General features: G+C 44.6%; 1 protein-coding gene and 1 long non-coding RNA gene across 2 annotated transcripts; one reads left to right on the forward strand and one right to left on the reverse strand.

The window, feature by feature from the left end:
- The first annotated feature begins 1,096 nt into the window (after positions 1-1,096).
- LOC117152636 (uncharacterized) lies at positions 1,097-13,870 on the forward strand. Its single transcript, XR_004463051.1, has 3 exons — positions 1,097-1,435; positions 12,913-13,141; positions 13,242-13,870. It is a non-coding gene; the product is annotated as an uncharacterized LOC117152636 (long non-coding RNA).
- Positions 13,871-14,161: 291 nt separating this feature from the next.
- On the reverse strand, positions 14,162-15,316 carry LOC113129594 (uncharacterized). Its single transcript, XM_026305652.1, has 3 exons — positions 15,232-15,316; positions 14,742-15,161; positions 14,162-14,631 (listed from the first exon to the last, which is right to left on the reverse strand). Exons 1-3 carry the CDS (start codon positions 15,314-15,316, stop codon positions 14,300-14,302), a joined length of 837 nt encoding a protein of 278 aa, XP_026161437.1. The 3' UTR covers positions 14,162-14,299.
- Between the last annotated feature and the right edge of the window lie 4,831 nt (positions 15,317-20,147).

The following is a 20,147-nucleotide window of genomic DNA, read 5'->3' on the forward strand; positions in this document are numbered from 1 at the left end:
TTTTATCGAGCCTTGGACATTCGGTTATTATCCAGGAGTTACCTTGGTCAGGTGGCGCATGACAGTTTTCTTTTGGACTCTTTCCATTCCCAGCTTTTTGACGTTGAAAGCTGCTATCTTCATTTTGACTTTGTTATGAAAGAAAAGTCATTAACAGCAGTTTAGTGAAAGGATATTGTTTGTTTACACTGTGGGAAAAACAGAATAGATGAAGAGAGTAAAAGGGGAACAGAAACAGAAAAGGAAACTCATTTCATGTGTTCATACATACTCAACTTATATTGAGAGGAAGTATTATGACATGAAAGTTCCTTGTCCTACTTTCAGCTTCATTCAAAATGTCAAAGTTTTCTCTCACACAGAAGAAGATCACTGTGTATGTGTAGTTAAAATACTTCTATGAAACATGTTAACACTGGTATGAATGCCACAGTCCTTTAGTTCCTAAGTAACAATAGGACTATAGGTAATTTCCTACGTTCAAGATGTGCTTAAAGTAACATCAAAGTGCTTAGTAACCCATAGATATACTGTTAGGTAAATTCTTTAAATAGACTCAGAGGACGAACTTCGGTAAGATTATATAGAAGTTTTACTTGCAAGGAGTAACAGTCACACAGCACCTTGGTACAGCATGAGGATCACTGGCTGCTTGCAGCCTAACACATCAGTTTTCATGGAAATACAAATGGGAGGGGATTTCTCACAGAAAGACATCTGGGCCCTTATCAAATAGTCAAGGTTAGAGCAAACTGTGCTCACTGAGATCAACAATTATATTTCTACAATGCACAATAGGCCCTATTCAGAAGTGCTTCAGTTATACTAAAGTAAGGTGGATCAGGTCACTGTCATGAACTAGATCGTGGTCAGGAGTAGACTTCATCCACACGACACAGGAGTGAAGGAAAAAGGGGCTTTATTGAATGAAAACTTGGGCCGGGGACATGAGGAAAACAAGGTACTCAGGACTACATGAAAACAGGGACGTGGGGCAAGAACATAAACATTAAGGGAAGCAAGGCATGAGGGTCTGGGTTACACACACACACACACACACACACACACACACACAGGACACACCGACCATGGGGAAAACAGGAACATGACACAGAGGGACAAGGCAAGCACAAAGGGGCTACACACTCAGGGTTACAAGACTAAATCTGAACACAAGAGGAACTAGACATACACGCAGGACATGGTGGGGACACACACAAAAGAAAACCAGAACAACTTAACTGAGTGCAAAAACCGAAAACATTCGGGGATCACCAAAGTCCAAAAAAGAAACCAGGAAAACAAACGGCGTGGAGCGTGGCAAAGAAGACAGGCAGGCGAGGCATGGAACACAGGAATAACTACTGACGAGGAGAAGACAACAGACATGGGAAGACCACAGACGACCTGGCGAAGACACAGTGACTGAACCAAGGTATTTAAAGTGAGGGACAAAACAAGGCACAGGTGAAAACAATGAACTAATTAAGACAAGGTAACATGAACGAACACAAACTAGATCCTGCTCAGTACTACAAAATAAAAGTTCCAACAGGAAGTCCAGAGCAGGATTACAACAGTCACAGGAGGATAAACATTTGAATTTCTCTAACACATCCCTCCTGTTTATGCTTAGCATAACTACTATATGAAAATGTTTAGCAGATCAGTAGTGATTATTAGTCTGGTAAAAACACACAGAAAGATGAGAATTATTACTATTATAGGAAAAACAGTAAAATCATAAATCATAACTATGATCAAACAAACAAACAAGATCACAATCACAAATCTAAAATGATTAGCATGCTAAATATAACTTGTAGAAGTGAGAAATAAATGTCATAACTTTCTGTCTTTATGGGCAAACAGTCATCACAACATCACTTCCTGTAGGAATTCAATGTTGGAGTCATTCGTGCCTTACAGTTCAGAAGTTAAGACAAATTTATCATAGTCGGTAAAAGACACCAGGTCAGGTCAGGTCAGGTCAGGTCCTCCTTCATTGGCTCTGGAGGAGTTTCAGGGTCCTGGTCATCCTGTGAAATGGACTGATACATTTGTTTGTTAATTGCTGTGTCAATAAGGCTTTGACAAAGGCCTCTAATACATGGAATGCAACAGCAACCACAGGTGACTAAAATAGCATCATCACAGCCATAGAGATGAATATGGACTGGACTGGACCGCTCCAATTACCAAACATTCCCTCCAGCCAAGAAGTGAAGGGGTTGTCAATACCAGCACTCTCAGCGAGCTCCTCAGAAAAGGCTTGTAGTCCGTCTAAAGCTCGAGTGACAGAACCATCTGGGGAAGTGTTGTTAGGAATAAAGGTACAACAGGTAGATCCAAACATTTTATAAACACCTCCCTCCTTAGCCAGCAACATGTCTAATGCCATCTGGTTCTGCCAGATCATAAGACTAGTTTTACCTAACTGCTCTGCTAAACCTCTGACAGCATCTCTAGTGTAGTTAATGAATCTCTGCTGGTTGTAATACAAATAATTTATCCAATCAACATTTTTGTTAATGGTTGACCACCAAAACAGAAAAGATTCAAACCCTGCTGCAACTTGGTTTCTAGCTTTGTACTCGTCAGGAACTCCTCTGGGCACTCCAATGGCATCAATGTATACTCTCATATTAAAACTGCCGGCTGCTGCAGGGTCTCTTTTCACACGGTGTGGGCTCTCTAGGGAAGAACCAGACAGAGGCAACACATAAAATGGCATCACCAATTGTATAAGAGCACAGGTTCCCTGAGGGTCACGATTCGGCAGCGGCACGTTCCGACTTTCCTCCGAAAGTCTCCACGCCGCACCACCGACCATCCTGCCTTCAACACCGGTCCCGCAGTCACTGACGCCGGCAGAGGCGCGTGCCATCTGGCGGGAATTAAAGGCAAGGCCCCTGGCTCCCTGGGATTTGGCTCCCATTGCTGCTGCCCAGCCCGAGTCTATCCTCGCTGCTGCCCAGCCCGAGTCTCTCCTCGCTGCTGCCCAGCTGCTGCCCAGCCCGAGTCCCTCCTCGCTGCTGCCCAGCCCGAGTCCCTCCTTGATGCTCCCCAGCCACCTGAACCGGTATCCCGGATGCCTCTACGCCGGCGTCGCCGCAACCCTAAGAGGCAGAGACCAGAGCCTCAGTGCGCCGCCAACGACATCCCGCTGAGGCCTCCGTCCAGATTACCAAGCCTCAGTGCGCCGTCCCAGCTGAGGTTCCGCCGCAGCAGCTCGAACCTCTTTGCGCCGACAACGGTGTCCCCGCCGAGGATTCCCCCAGGATCCTGCAACTTCAGTGTGCCGACAATACCGTCCCCGCTGAGGCTTCGCCAAAGTTCCGAGCACCTCAGTGCGCCGACGTCCACGTCCTAGCTGAGGTTCCATTCCTGGTTCCCGAGCCGCAGCAGCCGACGCCCATGCCGCCGGAGCCTCCCGAGCCGCAGCAGCCGACGCCGACGCCACCGGAGCCTCTTGAGCCGCAGCAGCAGCAGCCACCAGGGGTTCCCAAGCCGTCGCCGCCGCAGCAGCAGCCACCACCACAGGTTCCCGAGCCGCCGCCGCCGCTGCCGCAGCAGCAGCCACCAGGGGTTCCCGAGCCGCCACCGCCTCAGCAGCAACAACCAGAGGTTCCCAGGCCGCCACCAGAGCTTTCAGCCAGCTCCCAGTCAAGGTCCCTCCGTTCTGCCCAGTCACCCGCGCAGCAGCCGCAGGTGGGACCGCTGGACCAACAATCCCGATGACGGAGTCGCCGTCGTCAGAAGAAATTGACATTGGAACCTCAGTGCACCGACGAAGGCATCCCCCCCTGAGGCTCAGTCCAGTTCCCCGAGCCACAGTGTGCCGACGACAGCGTCCCCGCTGTGAGTTCCTCCAGGGTCCTGCAACCTCAGTGCGCCGACGATAGCGTCCCCGCTGAGGTTTCCCTCTCCCCTCTCCCAAGTCTCGTGAGCTGTCAGTGTGCCGACGACGACGTCCTCGCTGAGACCTCAGTACCACAGCCAGAACCTCAGTGCGCCGACGCATCAGTCCTTGCTGAGGCTCCACCACAGCCGGACTCCCTCTTTGCTACCCAGCTGGAGCCATCTTCAGAGCTTCCAGCACCGCAGCAGCAGCAGCAGCCGCCGCCTGAGCAGCTTCCAGCGCCGCAGCAGCAGCAGCTGCCGCCTGAGCTCCTCGACCAGACTTTCCAGAGCCGCAGCCGCCGCGGCAGCCACCATTACCTGGGAGTCCCCAGCCATCTCAGCTACTGCCACAGCTTCCCCAGCCGTCTCAGCTGCTGCCACAGCTTCCCCAGCTCTCAGCGGAGTGTTCATGGCAGTTGCCAGACCCTGATCCTCCGGCGCCACTGTTGCCAGAGTCACACCTTCCAGCGCGGTATGACCCTCAGGTCCTCGAGCTCCGGCCAGAAGAGGCGCTGCAGCCTCAAGTGCCAGTGCTGCAGGCTCCAGTGCCAGCACCGCAGCCTCCAGTGCCAGCGCCACAGCCAGATCCTCTGCAGCCAGTGCACCCACGGACACCATCTCCAGCATCATTGCCTCGGGTGCCGCCTCGCCGCTCATCGCCTCCGGTGCCGCCTCTCCGCTCATCGCCTCCGGTGCTGTCTCTCTGGCCTTCACCTCCAGAGCCTCCACAGCGGCTTCTACTGCCGTCTCAGCAGCGTCACCGGCAGCTTCCCCGGCCGCCTCATCCATACGGTGCAGCAGCCTCCCCGGCCGCCTCAGCCATCTCTGCAGCAGCCTCCCCGGCCACCTCAGCCGCCTCTGCAGCAGCCTCCCCGGCCGCCTCAGCCACCTCTGCAGCAGCCTTGCCCGCCGTGCCTGTAGCCTCGCCAGCCGTCCATGCAGCCTCAACAACCACTTTTTCCTGAGCTAACGTGGCAGCTGCCCGAGGCGTTTGTATCTCCACTGCGACCAAGGTCTCCGGAATCCCCAGGGTCCCTAGCGCCGCCTCGTCGGCCGGTTCTTCCTTGGCCGACTCTTCGGCGGGACTCTTCACGTCCCAGAGTCTATGTCAGCCAAAGAGGTCAATCCCCCTGAACGACCACCAACCTACTTCCGCCTCAGGGGCCGTCCCCCCAAACGACCTCGGACCTTCATCCGCCTGCGTGGCCGTCCACCCGAACTGCATCAGACCTTCGTCCGCTCCAGGGGTCGTCCTACTGAACGGTCCCGGACCTTCGTCCGCTTCAAGGGTCATCCTTCCATACGTACCTGGACCTACGGCCGCCTCAGGGGACGTCTGCCCGAACGGCCCAGGACCTGTGTTCTCAGCTCCCTCCCGCCCACCCTGACTTTTGTTTCTCGGACTAGGGTTTGGGCCGTCTGGCATCCGGCCTTGGGGGGGGGGGGGTACTGTTGTGAGTCCCCTTTTGGGACTTCCTACCTTTATGGTGAAAGGGCTTCTTGTTTCCCCCTGCATCGGTCCCCGGCAGCCTTATGTTGGTCACTGATTATTCTCACCTGTGTCCAATTACTTGTTTTCTCTGCCGGCTATATGTACTGCCGGTGTTCACTTGTTTGATGCAGAAGCATTAACCTGTGTAACCTGTGTGGACGGAAGCTGGTCTTTGTTAGAGTGTGTTGGTTCTACTCAACCATTTAACAAGAGACACGTTGCATCTTTTCAGGCTGGGATCAGCTCGTGGCTGCAAGAAGACGTCTCTTCTTGGGTTTGTGGCTGCAGCCCCGAGCCTCACACAGACTTCTTTATTTATAGCAAACAAGGTTACACAATAGTTACACAGAAGACCTTTAACATATGCTTCGTCCGCCTTAGAAACAAGGAAACTGGCTTTTGTCCTTATAGATTCATGAAGTTCAAACAGGGGACACTTGGTGTCAGAAGTTCCTTGACCCAGAGCGGGTCTGTTTCACTTCCTAAACGCATACATTCTTTCAACATATGCACAACTGACATGTGTTGAGCTGTTAACATTCAAAGCAGTCAAAAGTTCAATGTCTCAACAAGATCACATGTACATTTACTTATAGCAGTGAATAAATTCTATGATAAACAATTTAGACTTTTGATCCTAACAGAGTGTTTCTGTTTATTTCCTGATCCCTGGCATCTCCAGGTAAATAATTTATTAAACTTGCTGTCCTGCATTTGGGTCCTGAAACTCCTTCCTCCTTCCAGAACCCCAACACGTAACCCCAGTTGGAGATCACCGACCTTTCTCCCTGAAGAAGAGTTTCTCAAAAACAGGTATAATTAGCACTATAAGGTGTAAAGAAAGGTGGAGTAAGAGCAGGAGCAGGTGGCATCAAATAATGCAAAGACATTGTTTCCTGGCTGGAGGGCAGGTGGAAGCAAACAGCTGCCTGTTGGATCATTGTGTGGATTGAGTCTTATCAGTGTAACCTACATATTTTAGTGACACAGATATACTTGTCTGCCCATGTTAGCTGTTCCTGTCACACATTACCACAGTTAACTACTTTACAAAAATCAAACTGGACAGTTTGAGTCTCATTGGCCCAAAAGATAAAAGTGGGCACATCATTAGCTCTCTTTGTCCTAGGTTTGGTTTGGTGTTGTTCATGGCATTACCTGGCTGTAGCAATTCCTTCTCAAGGGAGGAAAAGATACCAGGTCTTATATCAGTGGAGTTAGTAGCATTCTCCGGCTGTTGCAAACCCTTCTCAAAGAGAAACAAAATCAACATAACTGTGGGCAGCGATATGACAGTCAATATGCTTATTGTCAGTGTCACCCCACAAAACAGTCTAAAGGGGTGCCAGGGTCGATATATTGGACCCTCCATGGCAAAATGTACTTCTGAGCAGTCTTCTCCCCAGGTCACTCTACTCCTCACTCACCTAATTCCCCTGGGTGCGGTTGGTTTCTTCACTGGTTTGAGACGAGTGGTCCCTATTGGTCCCACCCCCCTTTGTAGCCAGACTTCACCACAGGTTAGTTGGAGTTTAGAGTGAGTCTCTGCTGGTTTGACAGAATTACTCAGACAGTACTTTTACCTCTTTACAGTGTGTTAAATGAATCCAGGAAGGTCTTTCAACAATTCTCACAACCATGAGTATAGACTGCAGTACTTGGTAAGGTCCTTCCCAGCACAGAGAAAACCAATACTTCGTCTTGATCATTTTTACAGAGACCCAGTCTCCTGGATTCACTCTAGAGACAGGTTCAGGCTCAGGACCCTCCTGTTGTGCATTAATACAACATTGACAACATTTTTATTATTCAACATTCAACACACGAACAAAAGTTAGTTATGGAGTTCCACAAGGCTCCGTTCTAGGACCGATTCTGTTCACCCTGTACATGCTTCCTTTAGGATATGTCATTAGGAAGCACTCTATTAATTACCACTGCTATGCAGATGACACTCAGTTATATCTATCTATTAAACCTGTTAACACAAACCAGTTAACCAGACTTTCAAGCCTGTCTAACTGACATCAAGGCCTGGATGACCAGTAACTTTTTACTTTTAAACTCGGAGAAAACAGAAGTCATTATATTTGGGCCAAAAAATCTCAGAAATAACTTTTCTCAAATAATAGCTACTCTAGATGGCATAACCCTGGCCTCCAGCACTACTGTAAAAAACCTTGGAGTTATTTTTGACCAGGACATATCCTTTAACTCACACATAAAACAAATCTCTAGAACTGCATTCTTTCACCTGCGCAACATTTCCAAAATTAGGAACATCCTGTCTCAAAATGATGCAGAAAAACTAGTCCATGCATTTGTTACCACAAGGCTAGATTACTGTAACTCATTACTATCTGGATGTCCCAATATCTCCATAAAAAGCCTCCAATTAATCCAGAATTCCGCAGCCAGAGTCCTGACAGGAACTAGCAGGAGAGATCATATTTCTCCTATATTGGCTTCTCTTCATTGGCTCCCTGTAAAATATAGAATGGAATTTAAAATCCTTCTTCTCACATACAAATCCCTTCATAATCAAGCTCCTTCATACCTTAAAGACCTCATAGTACCATATTATCCCAATAGACCACTTCGCTCTCAGAGTGCAGGTCTACTTGTGGTTCCCAGAGTTTCCAAAAGCAGACTGGGAGGCAGAGCCTTTAGTTATCAAGCTCCTCTCCTGTGGAACCAGCTCCCAGCCTGGGTTCAGGAAGCAGACACTCTCTATACTTTTAAGGCTAGACTTAAAACCTTCCTCTTTGACAAAGCGTATAGTTAGGGCTGGCTTCAGGTAACCCTGAACCATCCCTTAGTTAGTTATGCTGCTATAGGCCTAGACTGCCCGAGAACCATCGGTGCACTGAGCTCCCCTACCCTAACCCCCCCCCTTCTCTCCCACCTCATGTATATTCCACCATTGAATGTCACTAACCTTGTGCTCTCTCTCTCCCCTAGTTTGTGCTCTCTCCCTCTCTGACATTGGGTGAATCGGTAGGCTCTGCTCCTTCGTGTCGGACAGCATAGACTCCCAAGACCATTTGTTCCCTCTCTTACTCTCTGCCTCCAGATCAATATCCTCAAAAAACAAAACAAAACAAAAAAACTATTAATTTCAATGTCAAGTCTAATATGACGTCTTCACAGGTCTTGGTTTAACTCAAAAGAAACAGAAAGTAACACACCCTCATTTCCAAGAAGCGCAAAATGAGTAATATTTGGCCCTTGTTGGAAGATTTTATGTTGCACTGTCAGCACTGGCTGTCAATCAATCAAATCAGTCTAGCATAACAAGCAAATACCAACAGCTCTAAGAGGTTCTAACTGAAAAATTTGCCATGTCGACTCATGAGAAAGATATTTCAATTGTAAATAACACTGGACAAATTTTTTTTCAAAAGTTTTTTCTCCTGAAAAACTTTTGATAATTATGATAGACCGCTTCAAGCTCAACACAAATATAATTTCAGAACCTGTGCAAGTTCCACAAGACAATACAAAAATAGTTGTTTTTTTTTATAAAAATGGTACACGATAGGTTGAATCACACTATATTTTTGTGATTAACAGCCCAAAAAGATACACTTGAACGTATTCAAAAAAATCTGTGTTATCCAGTGTAATCTACTACTATGTTTGTGTCAATTCAGAAATGAATGAATGAATGATAATTACACAGAACTGCACAGAAAACTTACCAGGTAGTCTTTAATAAGGCAGTCAGGCTTTTCATTTAAGTAGACACACAGTGCTTTAAGGATGCATTCCCGTCATACTTCCACACTGGGATTCTGTGGGAGACCAGCAAATAGTTTTTGTCTTTGTAGATATGCTAAAAGTTACAGCTTTAGGGCTACGTATTAATATCTATTAAAAAGCCAGAGCAGGCACACCTATAAAGACATAGATAATTAAACAAATCAGGAGGAGCTAATGAGCCAATGAGGAACGAGAGCGATAAGAAACAGCTAAATGAAAGCCAAACGTATGTTCATAGTTGTTTGCTTTGGAAATAATGTATTGGAATATCATCATGATCATGCTAATGAAGCATATTTGAACTGAGAGAGAACAAAAAAGAGAGATAATGAAAGAGTGGAACAGAGATACAGAAATAAGCTGAGAGGAGAATAACAGTAACAAACAAGTGTAATCATGTTTGGCGCACATTTTAAATCCGCAGTCAGTGCCCAAACTACACAAGCTAACAGACTACATACCCTATCCATGGTTGCCATGATGAGGGCGATATGGCGTCCTGCTGTACCCCCCTTCTTTTTGAACACCCTAATTAGTTGGCTGGAGTAGTGATCCAGTCGGGACATAAAGGTCGACAGCAGAGGTACTGTGGTGATGCGGGTGAATTCTGTGTTTACCTGAAACATATTGTCATTGATTAAAAATAGACCACAACTGTTTGTGCAGTTTAATACATCCACCACAACCACAAAACCAGAATATCAACACTTTCCCTTTTTAATTTTTGTCAACTTCCAAGTTTTTTTGCTCAATATTTAGAACACCACAACACTCATCAGTTCATGTTTTGTGAAAATGAGGGGTTATGATTTGACGAATATACAAGTAAAACTAAACCACAAAGGATCAACACATTACCTCGCTCTCAGAAAACAGAGCTGGCCATCTGTTTTTGAAGTCTGCTATGGAGGGCATATCCTTGAGGACTTCCTGACGTCTATAGGCAAGGGTTCTTTCCATTTTACGTCTGATTAGGTGTTGGTTGTTCTTTTTCTTTACCTCCAATTTGCATCACCACCTTTAACTACTCCAATTTTAAAGTCCTTTACTGTGTAACTGGCATGCTTCCTGTTCTTATGGGACTTAAAAGTTGCATATATATTAGTTTGAAAAGAACAGTTCTGAAACATACAACTGACAGTTTCATATCGTTTCAGGTGGTTGTTGATATGAGAAAAGTGCTCTCTACTAGATAATATAACACTTCCAGGACACAAAAAGCATGTAAATGTTACTAGTTCTGCACTTTTTACATGTAAACCATCTATATGATATCGACTCAAATGACTTTTAAGACCATTCCACGTTTTAAACGAGCATGGGCATTCATAGTATATCCATGGATAGGAGTGTCTCTGACCATAATGGCCATGCTTCAATTTGTAGTGTTTTATTAATTGGTACCTTGTAGATACAGTTTCAGGACACTGTTTGCACCTCCACATTCATGACCTAAAAAGAGAGATGCAAGCATTAGTGGTCAGCAATGATTCATAAAATTACTTCATTCTAATAACAGTTAAGACACTTGTATATTTCTGTATCAGTTGTTCCAATGTACCTTAAATCTACAGCAATTACAGGGTTTTGAATTAAGAAGCAAAACCACTAGCTTTGCATCCATTTGATGAGCCATTTCCAGACAAATCTGAAATCCAGAATTTATCAATACAGGCTTGATCACACAGTAAAGCAAGCCAAAAAATAATTTTCATTGAATGTGAGATCTGCATATGAATGCTAACAGTGAAGAATCACAGTTACTTAAATTGCCATTAAAAAAAATTACACTATGGATTTCCGTACACACATACACACGTAAAGATAACAGTTTTTAAATAAACACATAAAATGTTTTAACTTGTTTTATTTCTACATCACCACATATTCTATTCCAGTCTGCTTACCCTTACCCACATTGAGCTAGTACATTTTTACAGGATGACTGTGCATTAAATATTGTTTAGGGCTAGGGGATGCAAACTTAACCCTAACTAGGAAATGGCAAAAAGAACTAGAATGTTTTTTTCATCATCATAAATTGTAATGCACACTTAACTAGTACAACTGTTCCAATATTTTGTTGAGAAAAAAACAACAACAACAAAAAAAACAATGGCTCTTTTTGCCATTTCATAGTTAGGGTTAAGTTTAGCCCTAAACAAAATTTAATGCACAGTCGGTGAGTAAAAATGTACCAGCCATCATCAGAAAAGGTCCAGGATTGTATAAAAAAAAAAAAATTATAGTAAAACAATGAAAATTACAGAAGTGCAAAAGTTTGAATTCCCCTTCATAAATTAATTAAAAACGAACTTTAATTTCTGATGAAGGAACATTTGTATTAGCCCCATGTGCCTTACATATGTTGATGGAAAAAAATTCTTGGTTTTACTCTGGTTTTAAACTTTTCCATGATATTGTAATTTATTGTTTATTATTAAGTTACCATTAACTGTGACATATCACCCACTCTTTCGTACACAGTGGAAAATGGCATACCCAAACAAAAGAAACAGTGTTCCAGAGCGAACTGCAGCTCGAACAATTGTGGTTTTATGGGCTTTTCTAAAGAATGACATGTTGTAGAACTCATTGAGAACTGACCGAAATCAGTAAAAATAAAAGCGAACCATAATTTCACTGTCCCACGGCCGGGCGCCATTATGCTGTGCAATGCGCATGTGTGACCAGAAGTACGGAAAGCGTCTTGGGACATTGTTTATTTGGTTTAAGGCCTGCAGTGCGTTTTAAGTGAGTGACTTATGTTGGTTCTAATCTGCAATTATTTGTACCTTTGAATTCACATACTATTATGTTTATACAACGAAACTGCCTTGATTTTATCACAAAAATTGCAATTATTTAATAGTTTCACCATAAAACAACTACATGATGCAAACAACATGCATATTTCATTTCTTTACCTGTTTTCTTTTCTTGACCAGCCCAGTCACTTTTTAAATTTTCCTGTTCTGCATAATCCAGGTCAAAGTGTATTTTTGGAAAGAGACAACTGACGATTAGAATTGGGTATGCTGGGTGAAAACTGACAAAAGTTGTACTGTTAACATTTATTTCTTCTTCATATAGTGTGGAAAAATACAAGAAAATGATAAGCCATAACAGTCATGTTATGTTATGTTAGTTGGTCACTATTGCTTACACAAGAAGAAGAAGGAGTTGTACATTCTCAACTTATATTCCTGTTTATGGAGAGATTTTTGATGTGCCAACAATGCTCCAGAAGTGCTTGAAATTCCAGCTGAACTTTGGCCGCTTTGCCGTGTCAGTAGCAAATCCCTCACAAATCAACATATAGGGAAACAGCAGGGGACAATGCACCCCCACCATGGGCCCCATGTCATCCCACCTACCATAAAGCTAGGCGGGGGAGAAAAATAAGGGACTGGCACTTTAAGGGGAACAAACCCATTTGGTTCCTGGGAGACTAAAACCTTAGCTGCATAAAATAGCTTATGTTTTGTTTTGTTTTGTTTTGTTTTGTTTTTCCCCTCAGGAAACGCATAAAACAGGAGCAATCCAGAACCATATGCAATGACCATTAATTACAGTTTTGACGGGGTGGAGGTGAGGCGGAAGGTGTTGACAGAGTACCTCTCAGAAGAGCTTCATGGCTTTAAAGCTGCTCTCCATGGCTTCAAGTAGGACCTGGACAGACCGAGGGCTGAGCTACATGCTCAAATTAGGCAGGAAGTTGACAGACTGAGACTCAATCAGTTCCTCATTTGCAGACACCAAGGACCTGAACCTCAAGGCTGCACGGATCCTGAGATATGGTGTGGAAGCCAAGGTCTGGCGTTTTAGTGGGACACTCCGGGGAGTAGCCTCTCTTCAGGACTGAGAAAATTAAAACCATGACCGAAACAAAATTGAGAATGACACTGACCTCATCAGTGCCGTCGCAGGCCGGAAGTGGAAAGGCCTGCCTGTCAAAAGACTTTGGCACAGAAAAAGGCAGAGGTGAATTACACACATCCTCTGTACTGGAAGTGTCTTTTAAAACTGAGTGAATATTGGTGTGCATGCAATGACTGATGCTTTTCTGTTTGTTCTTTCCCAGGTGTCATCGCACTTATGCCCTTCACAAAAGGAAATGTCATCTGCGATTACCTTTGTGGCCCTAAGGAACATCAAAGTTGGTGAGGGACTAATGTGGGACTACGGAGTCACAAAGGCATCTTTTGGAGGGTAAGGGTTAGTGTTAGGGTTGTAGGGTCTGCTCAGATGAGTCCACCCGTTGTAACCAAGTGTATATAAACCTGGTGCTGTAACACAGAGTGAGAGGATTTCTGCTAGGACGGCCCGGGCCCGTGAACAGAATCTGAGATTATTGATCACGCTTGTGGTTGTTTCTGAGAATTAGTAACTCTCAGACTTAAAGAAATTTCCATGACACTTACTTATGGTACTGTCTGTTATACTTGCTTAGCTTTGACTTCTACGTCAATGTAGCAAATGGGTGTGAATAGATCAGTGTTCCCTCTTCCAGTGGCGCAGCTGTACTTTATCAGAGGGATAGCCTGCACAACACCGCCATCCAGTGACCAAACCTTTTATAACAAACACACCTAAAATTCTGCTGGATCATTTTAGATACTTGAGACCTCAGTGACTGTCACCTGAAACCATGTTTTGCCTTCAAATGAACCTTTCATTATATCATCTTATTATCTCGTCTTATTCTGTACGCCTTGCCCATACCTTTGCAGTTATTTTTAAGTGTACCTGCCATTTCTTCTATGTGCTGCTGTTACATGGGGAGTTTCCCCACTGCCTGACAAATAAAGGTTCATCTTATCTTTGTCTCAAATACAGACGCTCAAAGTGTGCCCTGTAACACCTCGCATGTGGCTGCTCAGTGAAAAAAAATGGGTTTCTTGCATACACCCTTCATGATTGCATGTGTTCAGTCACCTAACCCATTAACATGAAGACACTGGTCATTGTGAACAAAACAATCAAGTCAGAATATTCCTCAACAATTTATTACTCACAGCACACCTCACACAAAACTGTAAAAGTCACTGCACACAACTTCACTGAAAACCACGCATTAAATATCCAGAACACCTCACTAAGTACTCACACAAACAAAGACAAAAGAATATACAAAACAACCTAAGGAACTACACACGGGCGTTCAAAAGTCAGCGCCAGCACTGGAAAAGTCACAACAAAAACAACGCTGCACATGGTGCTGATCTTGACCTCCGGTGCACGTGGTCCCTGTCCCTCTGAGTCGTCACCAGATTTCTTTGTCCTCTTTGCTGACTTCCTCAGTTCTTCCTTCAAATGCGGAACCCTCCTCTTCTTCAGTGTGGTTTTCATTTTTTCAGCCAGAAAGTCTTGAAGAGAGGCTGCCCCCTGGGGTGTCCAGCTGGAACGCCAGATATTAGCTTCCACGCCGTCCCTCAGGATCCACGCAGCCTTGAGTTTCAGGTCCTTGGTGTCTGTGAATGAGGGATTGGACAAGACCGTTAGACATGGCACGTCACATCATTTCTGGCAATCACTCATCACATACACTCACAGGGTACACTAATGTGTGTTAGATATTTACCGTTGATGGCAAGCTGCTCAAATCTGTAGCTGAAGAAGGCCAGCTGCAGGGCGGACAGCTTGTCCTTGTGCGACAGCGCCGTCGAGAGGTGTGCCTCAAGGGCTGAGGCCAAAGCAGGGTCCAGGTCCTCCAGGCTGGTAGCGACTTTGGGCAGTGGCGTGCAGGGAGTCGGGGTAGCGTCTGCCCTGGTCAGCTGGGCCTGTGCAGCTGCTCTGGCTCCAGAAGGCGGCGTGTCGCTGCCGCCCTGCTGCCGCAAAGCCACTGCTGTGGGCGTGTCGTCCTCAGACACCTCTGCCTCCTCGAGCTCCCGGAGGCCCTCCGAAAGGTCTGTGCTGGGGCCACTCTGCGCTTCTATGGCTGCCACTGTGAGGGGATGCGGTGAGGAGGGTGGAGCAAGTGGCGGAAGGGAAGAGCCAGGCACTCACCATGGCTGAAGCGAGTCCAGCCGAAGGCCGCCGTTCAGCTGTTGCCCCCTGTGTCGCCTCGGTACCGTGCGGCGGGGAGGTGCCAGCCCCAGCTACATTTCGCCACTTGCCCTCTAGGGCCTGCAGCCGAGATGACAGGCACTGGCCCATGGTGCTGATCTTGTCCTCCAGTGCCTTCTTATTGTTTCGCTGGGCTTCATGCAGGCAGAGAAGATCTGCCTCTTACTTTCGTTCTACGTTGACCCCCAGTCTGTTCACATCCTGCCCAATTTGAGCATGTAGCTCAGCCCTCAGTCTGCCCAGGTCCTGCTTCAGGTCCTGCTTGAATCCCTGGAGAGCAGCTTTAAAGCTATCAAGCTCCTCTGAAAGGTATTCCGTCAACGCCTGCTGCCTCACCTCCACTTCCTCCAGCACGTTCATGCTGTGGCTCACAGCCATATCCTCTGCTGCGGGATCCCTGCCACTTTGCATGTTTCCTGCGCAAAATACAAAAGAAGTCTGAAGTATGGCTAATAAGCTGTGCTATCAGCAACAGCTGCAAATGTCGCACCCTTAAACAGGCAATCACATGGTGGGCTACATTACAAAATGCATTCATGAATGGCCTGCCGGTCATGTAATAAAATGTGCGCATGATTAAAATTTTTGCCTCCTATGAAGGGGTGCAACGTTGTCCACTTCTACAAAGACGCATTTGTTTTCAGTGTTGTTCATGACATTTGTTTATTTTTTCTTCCTTTTATTTTTTTTGGGGGGGGGGCTTTGGGAATAACTGCACTCATCAGTACAATTTACTTCATTTCCTAATTTGGAGGCAACACTGCTGTGACAATATTTGCCGTTTACACTCTGTATATTTGATCCCCATGTTCCATGTACTTTCTCGTTTTTGATCTTGTGCCTTACTTGCTGCTGTGACGATGGAAATTTCCCCACTGTGGGAAAAATAATGGTTCTTCTCGTTTTATCTTCTGACGTGTGCGTGTGCGTGCGTGCGTGCGTGCATTATGTATATGATGTACATTTGAGGAGTGGAAAATAGAAATGAAAACTGTCTTTTTATACAAGCTCCGGCCTGAAAAAGCTACTTCCTGCTATGCGTTCGGGCTAACCTTGTTGCCCCTCTTCAGTCAGTCCTACTCAATGTAAGCCTTACCCCCGCCCCCCCGCAGGCTACTTCACACTGGGCAACACAACTTACAGTCCTCACTCAATTATGACAACCAGAGAAAAAAGTTGTCCTCGTTACGACAACGTCCATTTATTAATCCCCAAGGCGCAGAGGCTACATCGGCCCATTTGCTAACACTGGCCCGCTAATCACAGGTTCAAACCCGCTACCTGTCGCTAGTTGCGGTTGTCACCTTGTACATTTTTAGTTTCTAACGTATAACGCCACGGAGGTCTGACCTGTATGATGACAGTGTTTTGCAAAGGCGAGTCCTTCTCAATGCGTCGACCGAGAAAACTCCCCTGATCTAATGACCTCTGACTGTGCTTTATTCCTTCCCGGAAACTTTCTGCCGATTGGTTCAATCCTCAACGCAAACGTTTATATGAGGTTTTGTTTTGTTTTACATTTTGCATCATTATATTTTTTTCAGTTTTCTTCTCGTTTGTTTTCTGTATTTTGAGTGTCCTTCCATGTTTTCCCTTATTCCTAATTTCATTTCAATAATTTGCAGAATTCATCGCCGATAAAGAAACCCTGCTTCCTTCACACAGCACTATATTTAATGACAGCTGCACCTACAATAAGACTAAAAATACAACACGCAGTGGACCACCTACGTATTTTTTATTACCCAACACATTTTAAATTATTGACAACAGCGTACAACATGTGACCGCTACTCGTGCACGAGAGTCATTCTGATGAGGGTCAAACCCATATTCTCCCTCAGCCCTAACCCTTGCAATGCCCAATGCTGCCACGCGGGGGCAGATATCCTCGTCAGATCCTGCTAGAATCTGCAGGTTCTAGCAGATAGGTTCTACCACATATCTCTCCTGTAGCCATCCTTCATGTTTTGCTTTACTATGACACACTGACACACTTCAACAATTCAAATCAATTCAGTTCAATTTTGTTTGCATAGCGCCAAATCACAATACAATCAAGACACTTGGCAAAAAACAAAAACACCCCAACAAATCCCTTATGAGCAAGCACTTGGCGACCGTGGAGAGGAAAGACTCGCTTTAACGGAAGAAGAATCCTCCAGTAGAACCAGGCTCAGTTTGGGCGGCCACCTGCCTCGGCCGGTTGGGGTGAGTGGGTAGAGGAGGGAGAAAAGGACAGCCACAACATATAGACGCCGCAGGCTGGTGGTGCAGGTAACTGCAGACCCGCCCGCAATATACAGCTCCAGGACCAGGGACACCTGCAGAAGGTACACAGAGAGAGAGAGAGAGAGGGAGAGAGCACAAACCAAGGGAGAGAGACAGAGCACAGAGTTAGTCACATTCAATGTGGTGGAATATACAAGTCATGCCTGAAGCCAGCCCTAATTATACGCTTTGTCAAAAAGGAAGGTTTTGACCCTCAGCCCTAACCCTTGCAATGCCCAATGCTGCCACAGGGGGGCAGATATCCTTGTCAAATAGGCCTGCCACCACAGCATCACCTTTTCATGTCTTAAAACAAAACAAACAAAAACAAATGGACTCTTGTGAAATACTAGTCAAAATGCAAGTCTGAAATAGATGGAGTTTTAATACCAGCAGCTTACACATTTTTCAAACTCTTCCTTTTCTTCTGATTCACTTCACCTCATGGATTTGATTTACTTCCTCTCATATATATATATATATATATATATATATATATATATATTATTTTTTTTTTCTCTTCAGTATATATTCTTATTTTGCTTGCTTTTCACTTCACACAATGCCCAGCTCAGCAGCCTGACTTGCAAAAATCCAATTTCCCTACATATCTGACCTGTAGACCATTTTCACAGCCACAGCTCTCAATTTCTCTGCAGATTTGGCTTCTGCGTGACACACAAACACTTCCACACTAACTTTTCATGCATTTTGACGCATTTTTCTCTGCCAAAATAAGCCATGCCCACTTTTTCAGATTTTAAAACGCTACAACTTTTGATCTAAATGAGTAAAACCATTAAAATTATCATTACCATCATTATCATATCATTCTATGATTAACGACCTCTACTATCCATTGGCATCATAAAAAAAAAAAATTCTTAAAATCTGCACCATGACTGACATTTCTCTTCCCCCCTTAGTAATTCATATTTAGCATAATTTTACATTATTGTTGGTGATAAATTAACTTAAGCACCAAAAAATCAGAAGAGCCTCTTGGGAGCCGAAAGAGCCGAAAGAGCCGGAATTCCCATCACTACTCAAATAATAACTGAAGGCATGTATGCATGATAAATATACAAATATTATGTGTAAATGACTAATTATGTGGAGTGTATACGTTACTATAGATACAAAGCTGTACCAAGATTTGTACAATGGTCTTGTTCTCACCACCAACATGCAATGATGGATGATGGTGCTTGTTACCACAATAACTTTGTGTGCTAATGGATCAATCTGAATGTAGCCACAAAACTAACAAATCCATGTTATTCAAGAATGCATATTACACACAAATGTGGGGTCATTACAATCCAGTACATACCCGGATTCTTCCAAATTTTCTTCCCCAGACTGCAGTCATCGCATAGGTGTCAATAACAGCTGCCTCACCAGGACTGACACTGGTTGCATTTCCTAACAAGCACCGTCAAACATGCATTGATCACCTATGACAAATTGTCACAAAAATTAGGTTATACACTAAGGCTTGAGGAGATGACATTGTGTGTTAGTGTCTAATGCTTAATGAGTATCCCATTAATTAAGTAAACAGCTCTGCAGATGCAATGGAAAAATTGTTTTTAATGATTAATTATTCTTCCTGATTATGATTATTATTATTTCTCACTGCATTCTTGAGTTTTACTTATATGCACTGGTTGGATCACAGACTGTTCACAGAGTTCACCAGAGTGCGCACAGATGTCCTGTGTTTTCATAATCATATCTTATGTTTATGTTCTTCCTGCAGTTTCAAGGGAAAGCATGGACATGGACTCACCTGTGTCAGGGTTATGGTGAACGTCCTATCTTCAGTGAGGTGCTGAGACACGACCTTGATTCTCTTGTTTTGTCTACTGACATTATTATAAATCCATGCTACCTTGCTGTGGAAAATCAGTTCGCGAAAGACTTTGGCTGATGGTGAGTATGATTCAAACTTTTTACTCCATGTTTTGACCTGTAAACATGTAAATATTTGCATGTACACACTGGCTTTTCAGCATAATGAAGGAATTAGCTGATATTAGGGTGCAGCGAGTGTTATCATTCAAATTTTTGGTGCTCTTCATTATTTTAGCCAATACAGCTATTTGTTACTATTAAATGAGAAGAAAGTTGCAACAAACGTGTAGCGTTAAGACAAAACACACAGATGTGCGCCAGGCCAATAGAGGAAACCTGACCTCAGGGATGCTATGAACAGTTTGTAGATGTAGTATGACATTTTCAGCACACATTAGCGCATATGAGAAAAATCATCAGAGGATGCTCATTCTGTTGCAATTCAAAACTATAAGCCGCGTCTCATTGCGCAGCCTCCGAAATGAGATGTGGGCCACCGTAGTTAAGCAATTCCTCAATAAGCGTCACGTCAGATATTTAGTATAACATAAACATATGTGTTTTGGGTGATTGACACTGATTCACTGATTGACAGATTTCCAATAAATAATTTTATAAGACCATTAGACAGGTTTTATTGAGTATTGAATATTTCACGGCGGAGCTTTTATACAACTGGTGCTACTCGTTATTGTCAGAGAGGCATATTTTCAAAACATTACTGCAGGAGGGGGGCTATATTGTAGGTATCATTGAGTGATTAAATAATACATCATTTCCGACTATATCGGAA

The sequence above is a fragment of the Mastacembelus armatus genome, unplaced genomic scaffold (assembly GCF_900324485.2).
Source record: "Mastacembelus armatus unplaced genomic scaffold, fMasArm1.2, whole genome shotgun sequence".
NCBI lineage: Eukaryota > Metazoa > Chordata > Actinopteri > Synbranchiformes > Mastacembelidae > Mastacembelus > Mastacembelus armatus.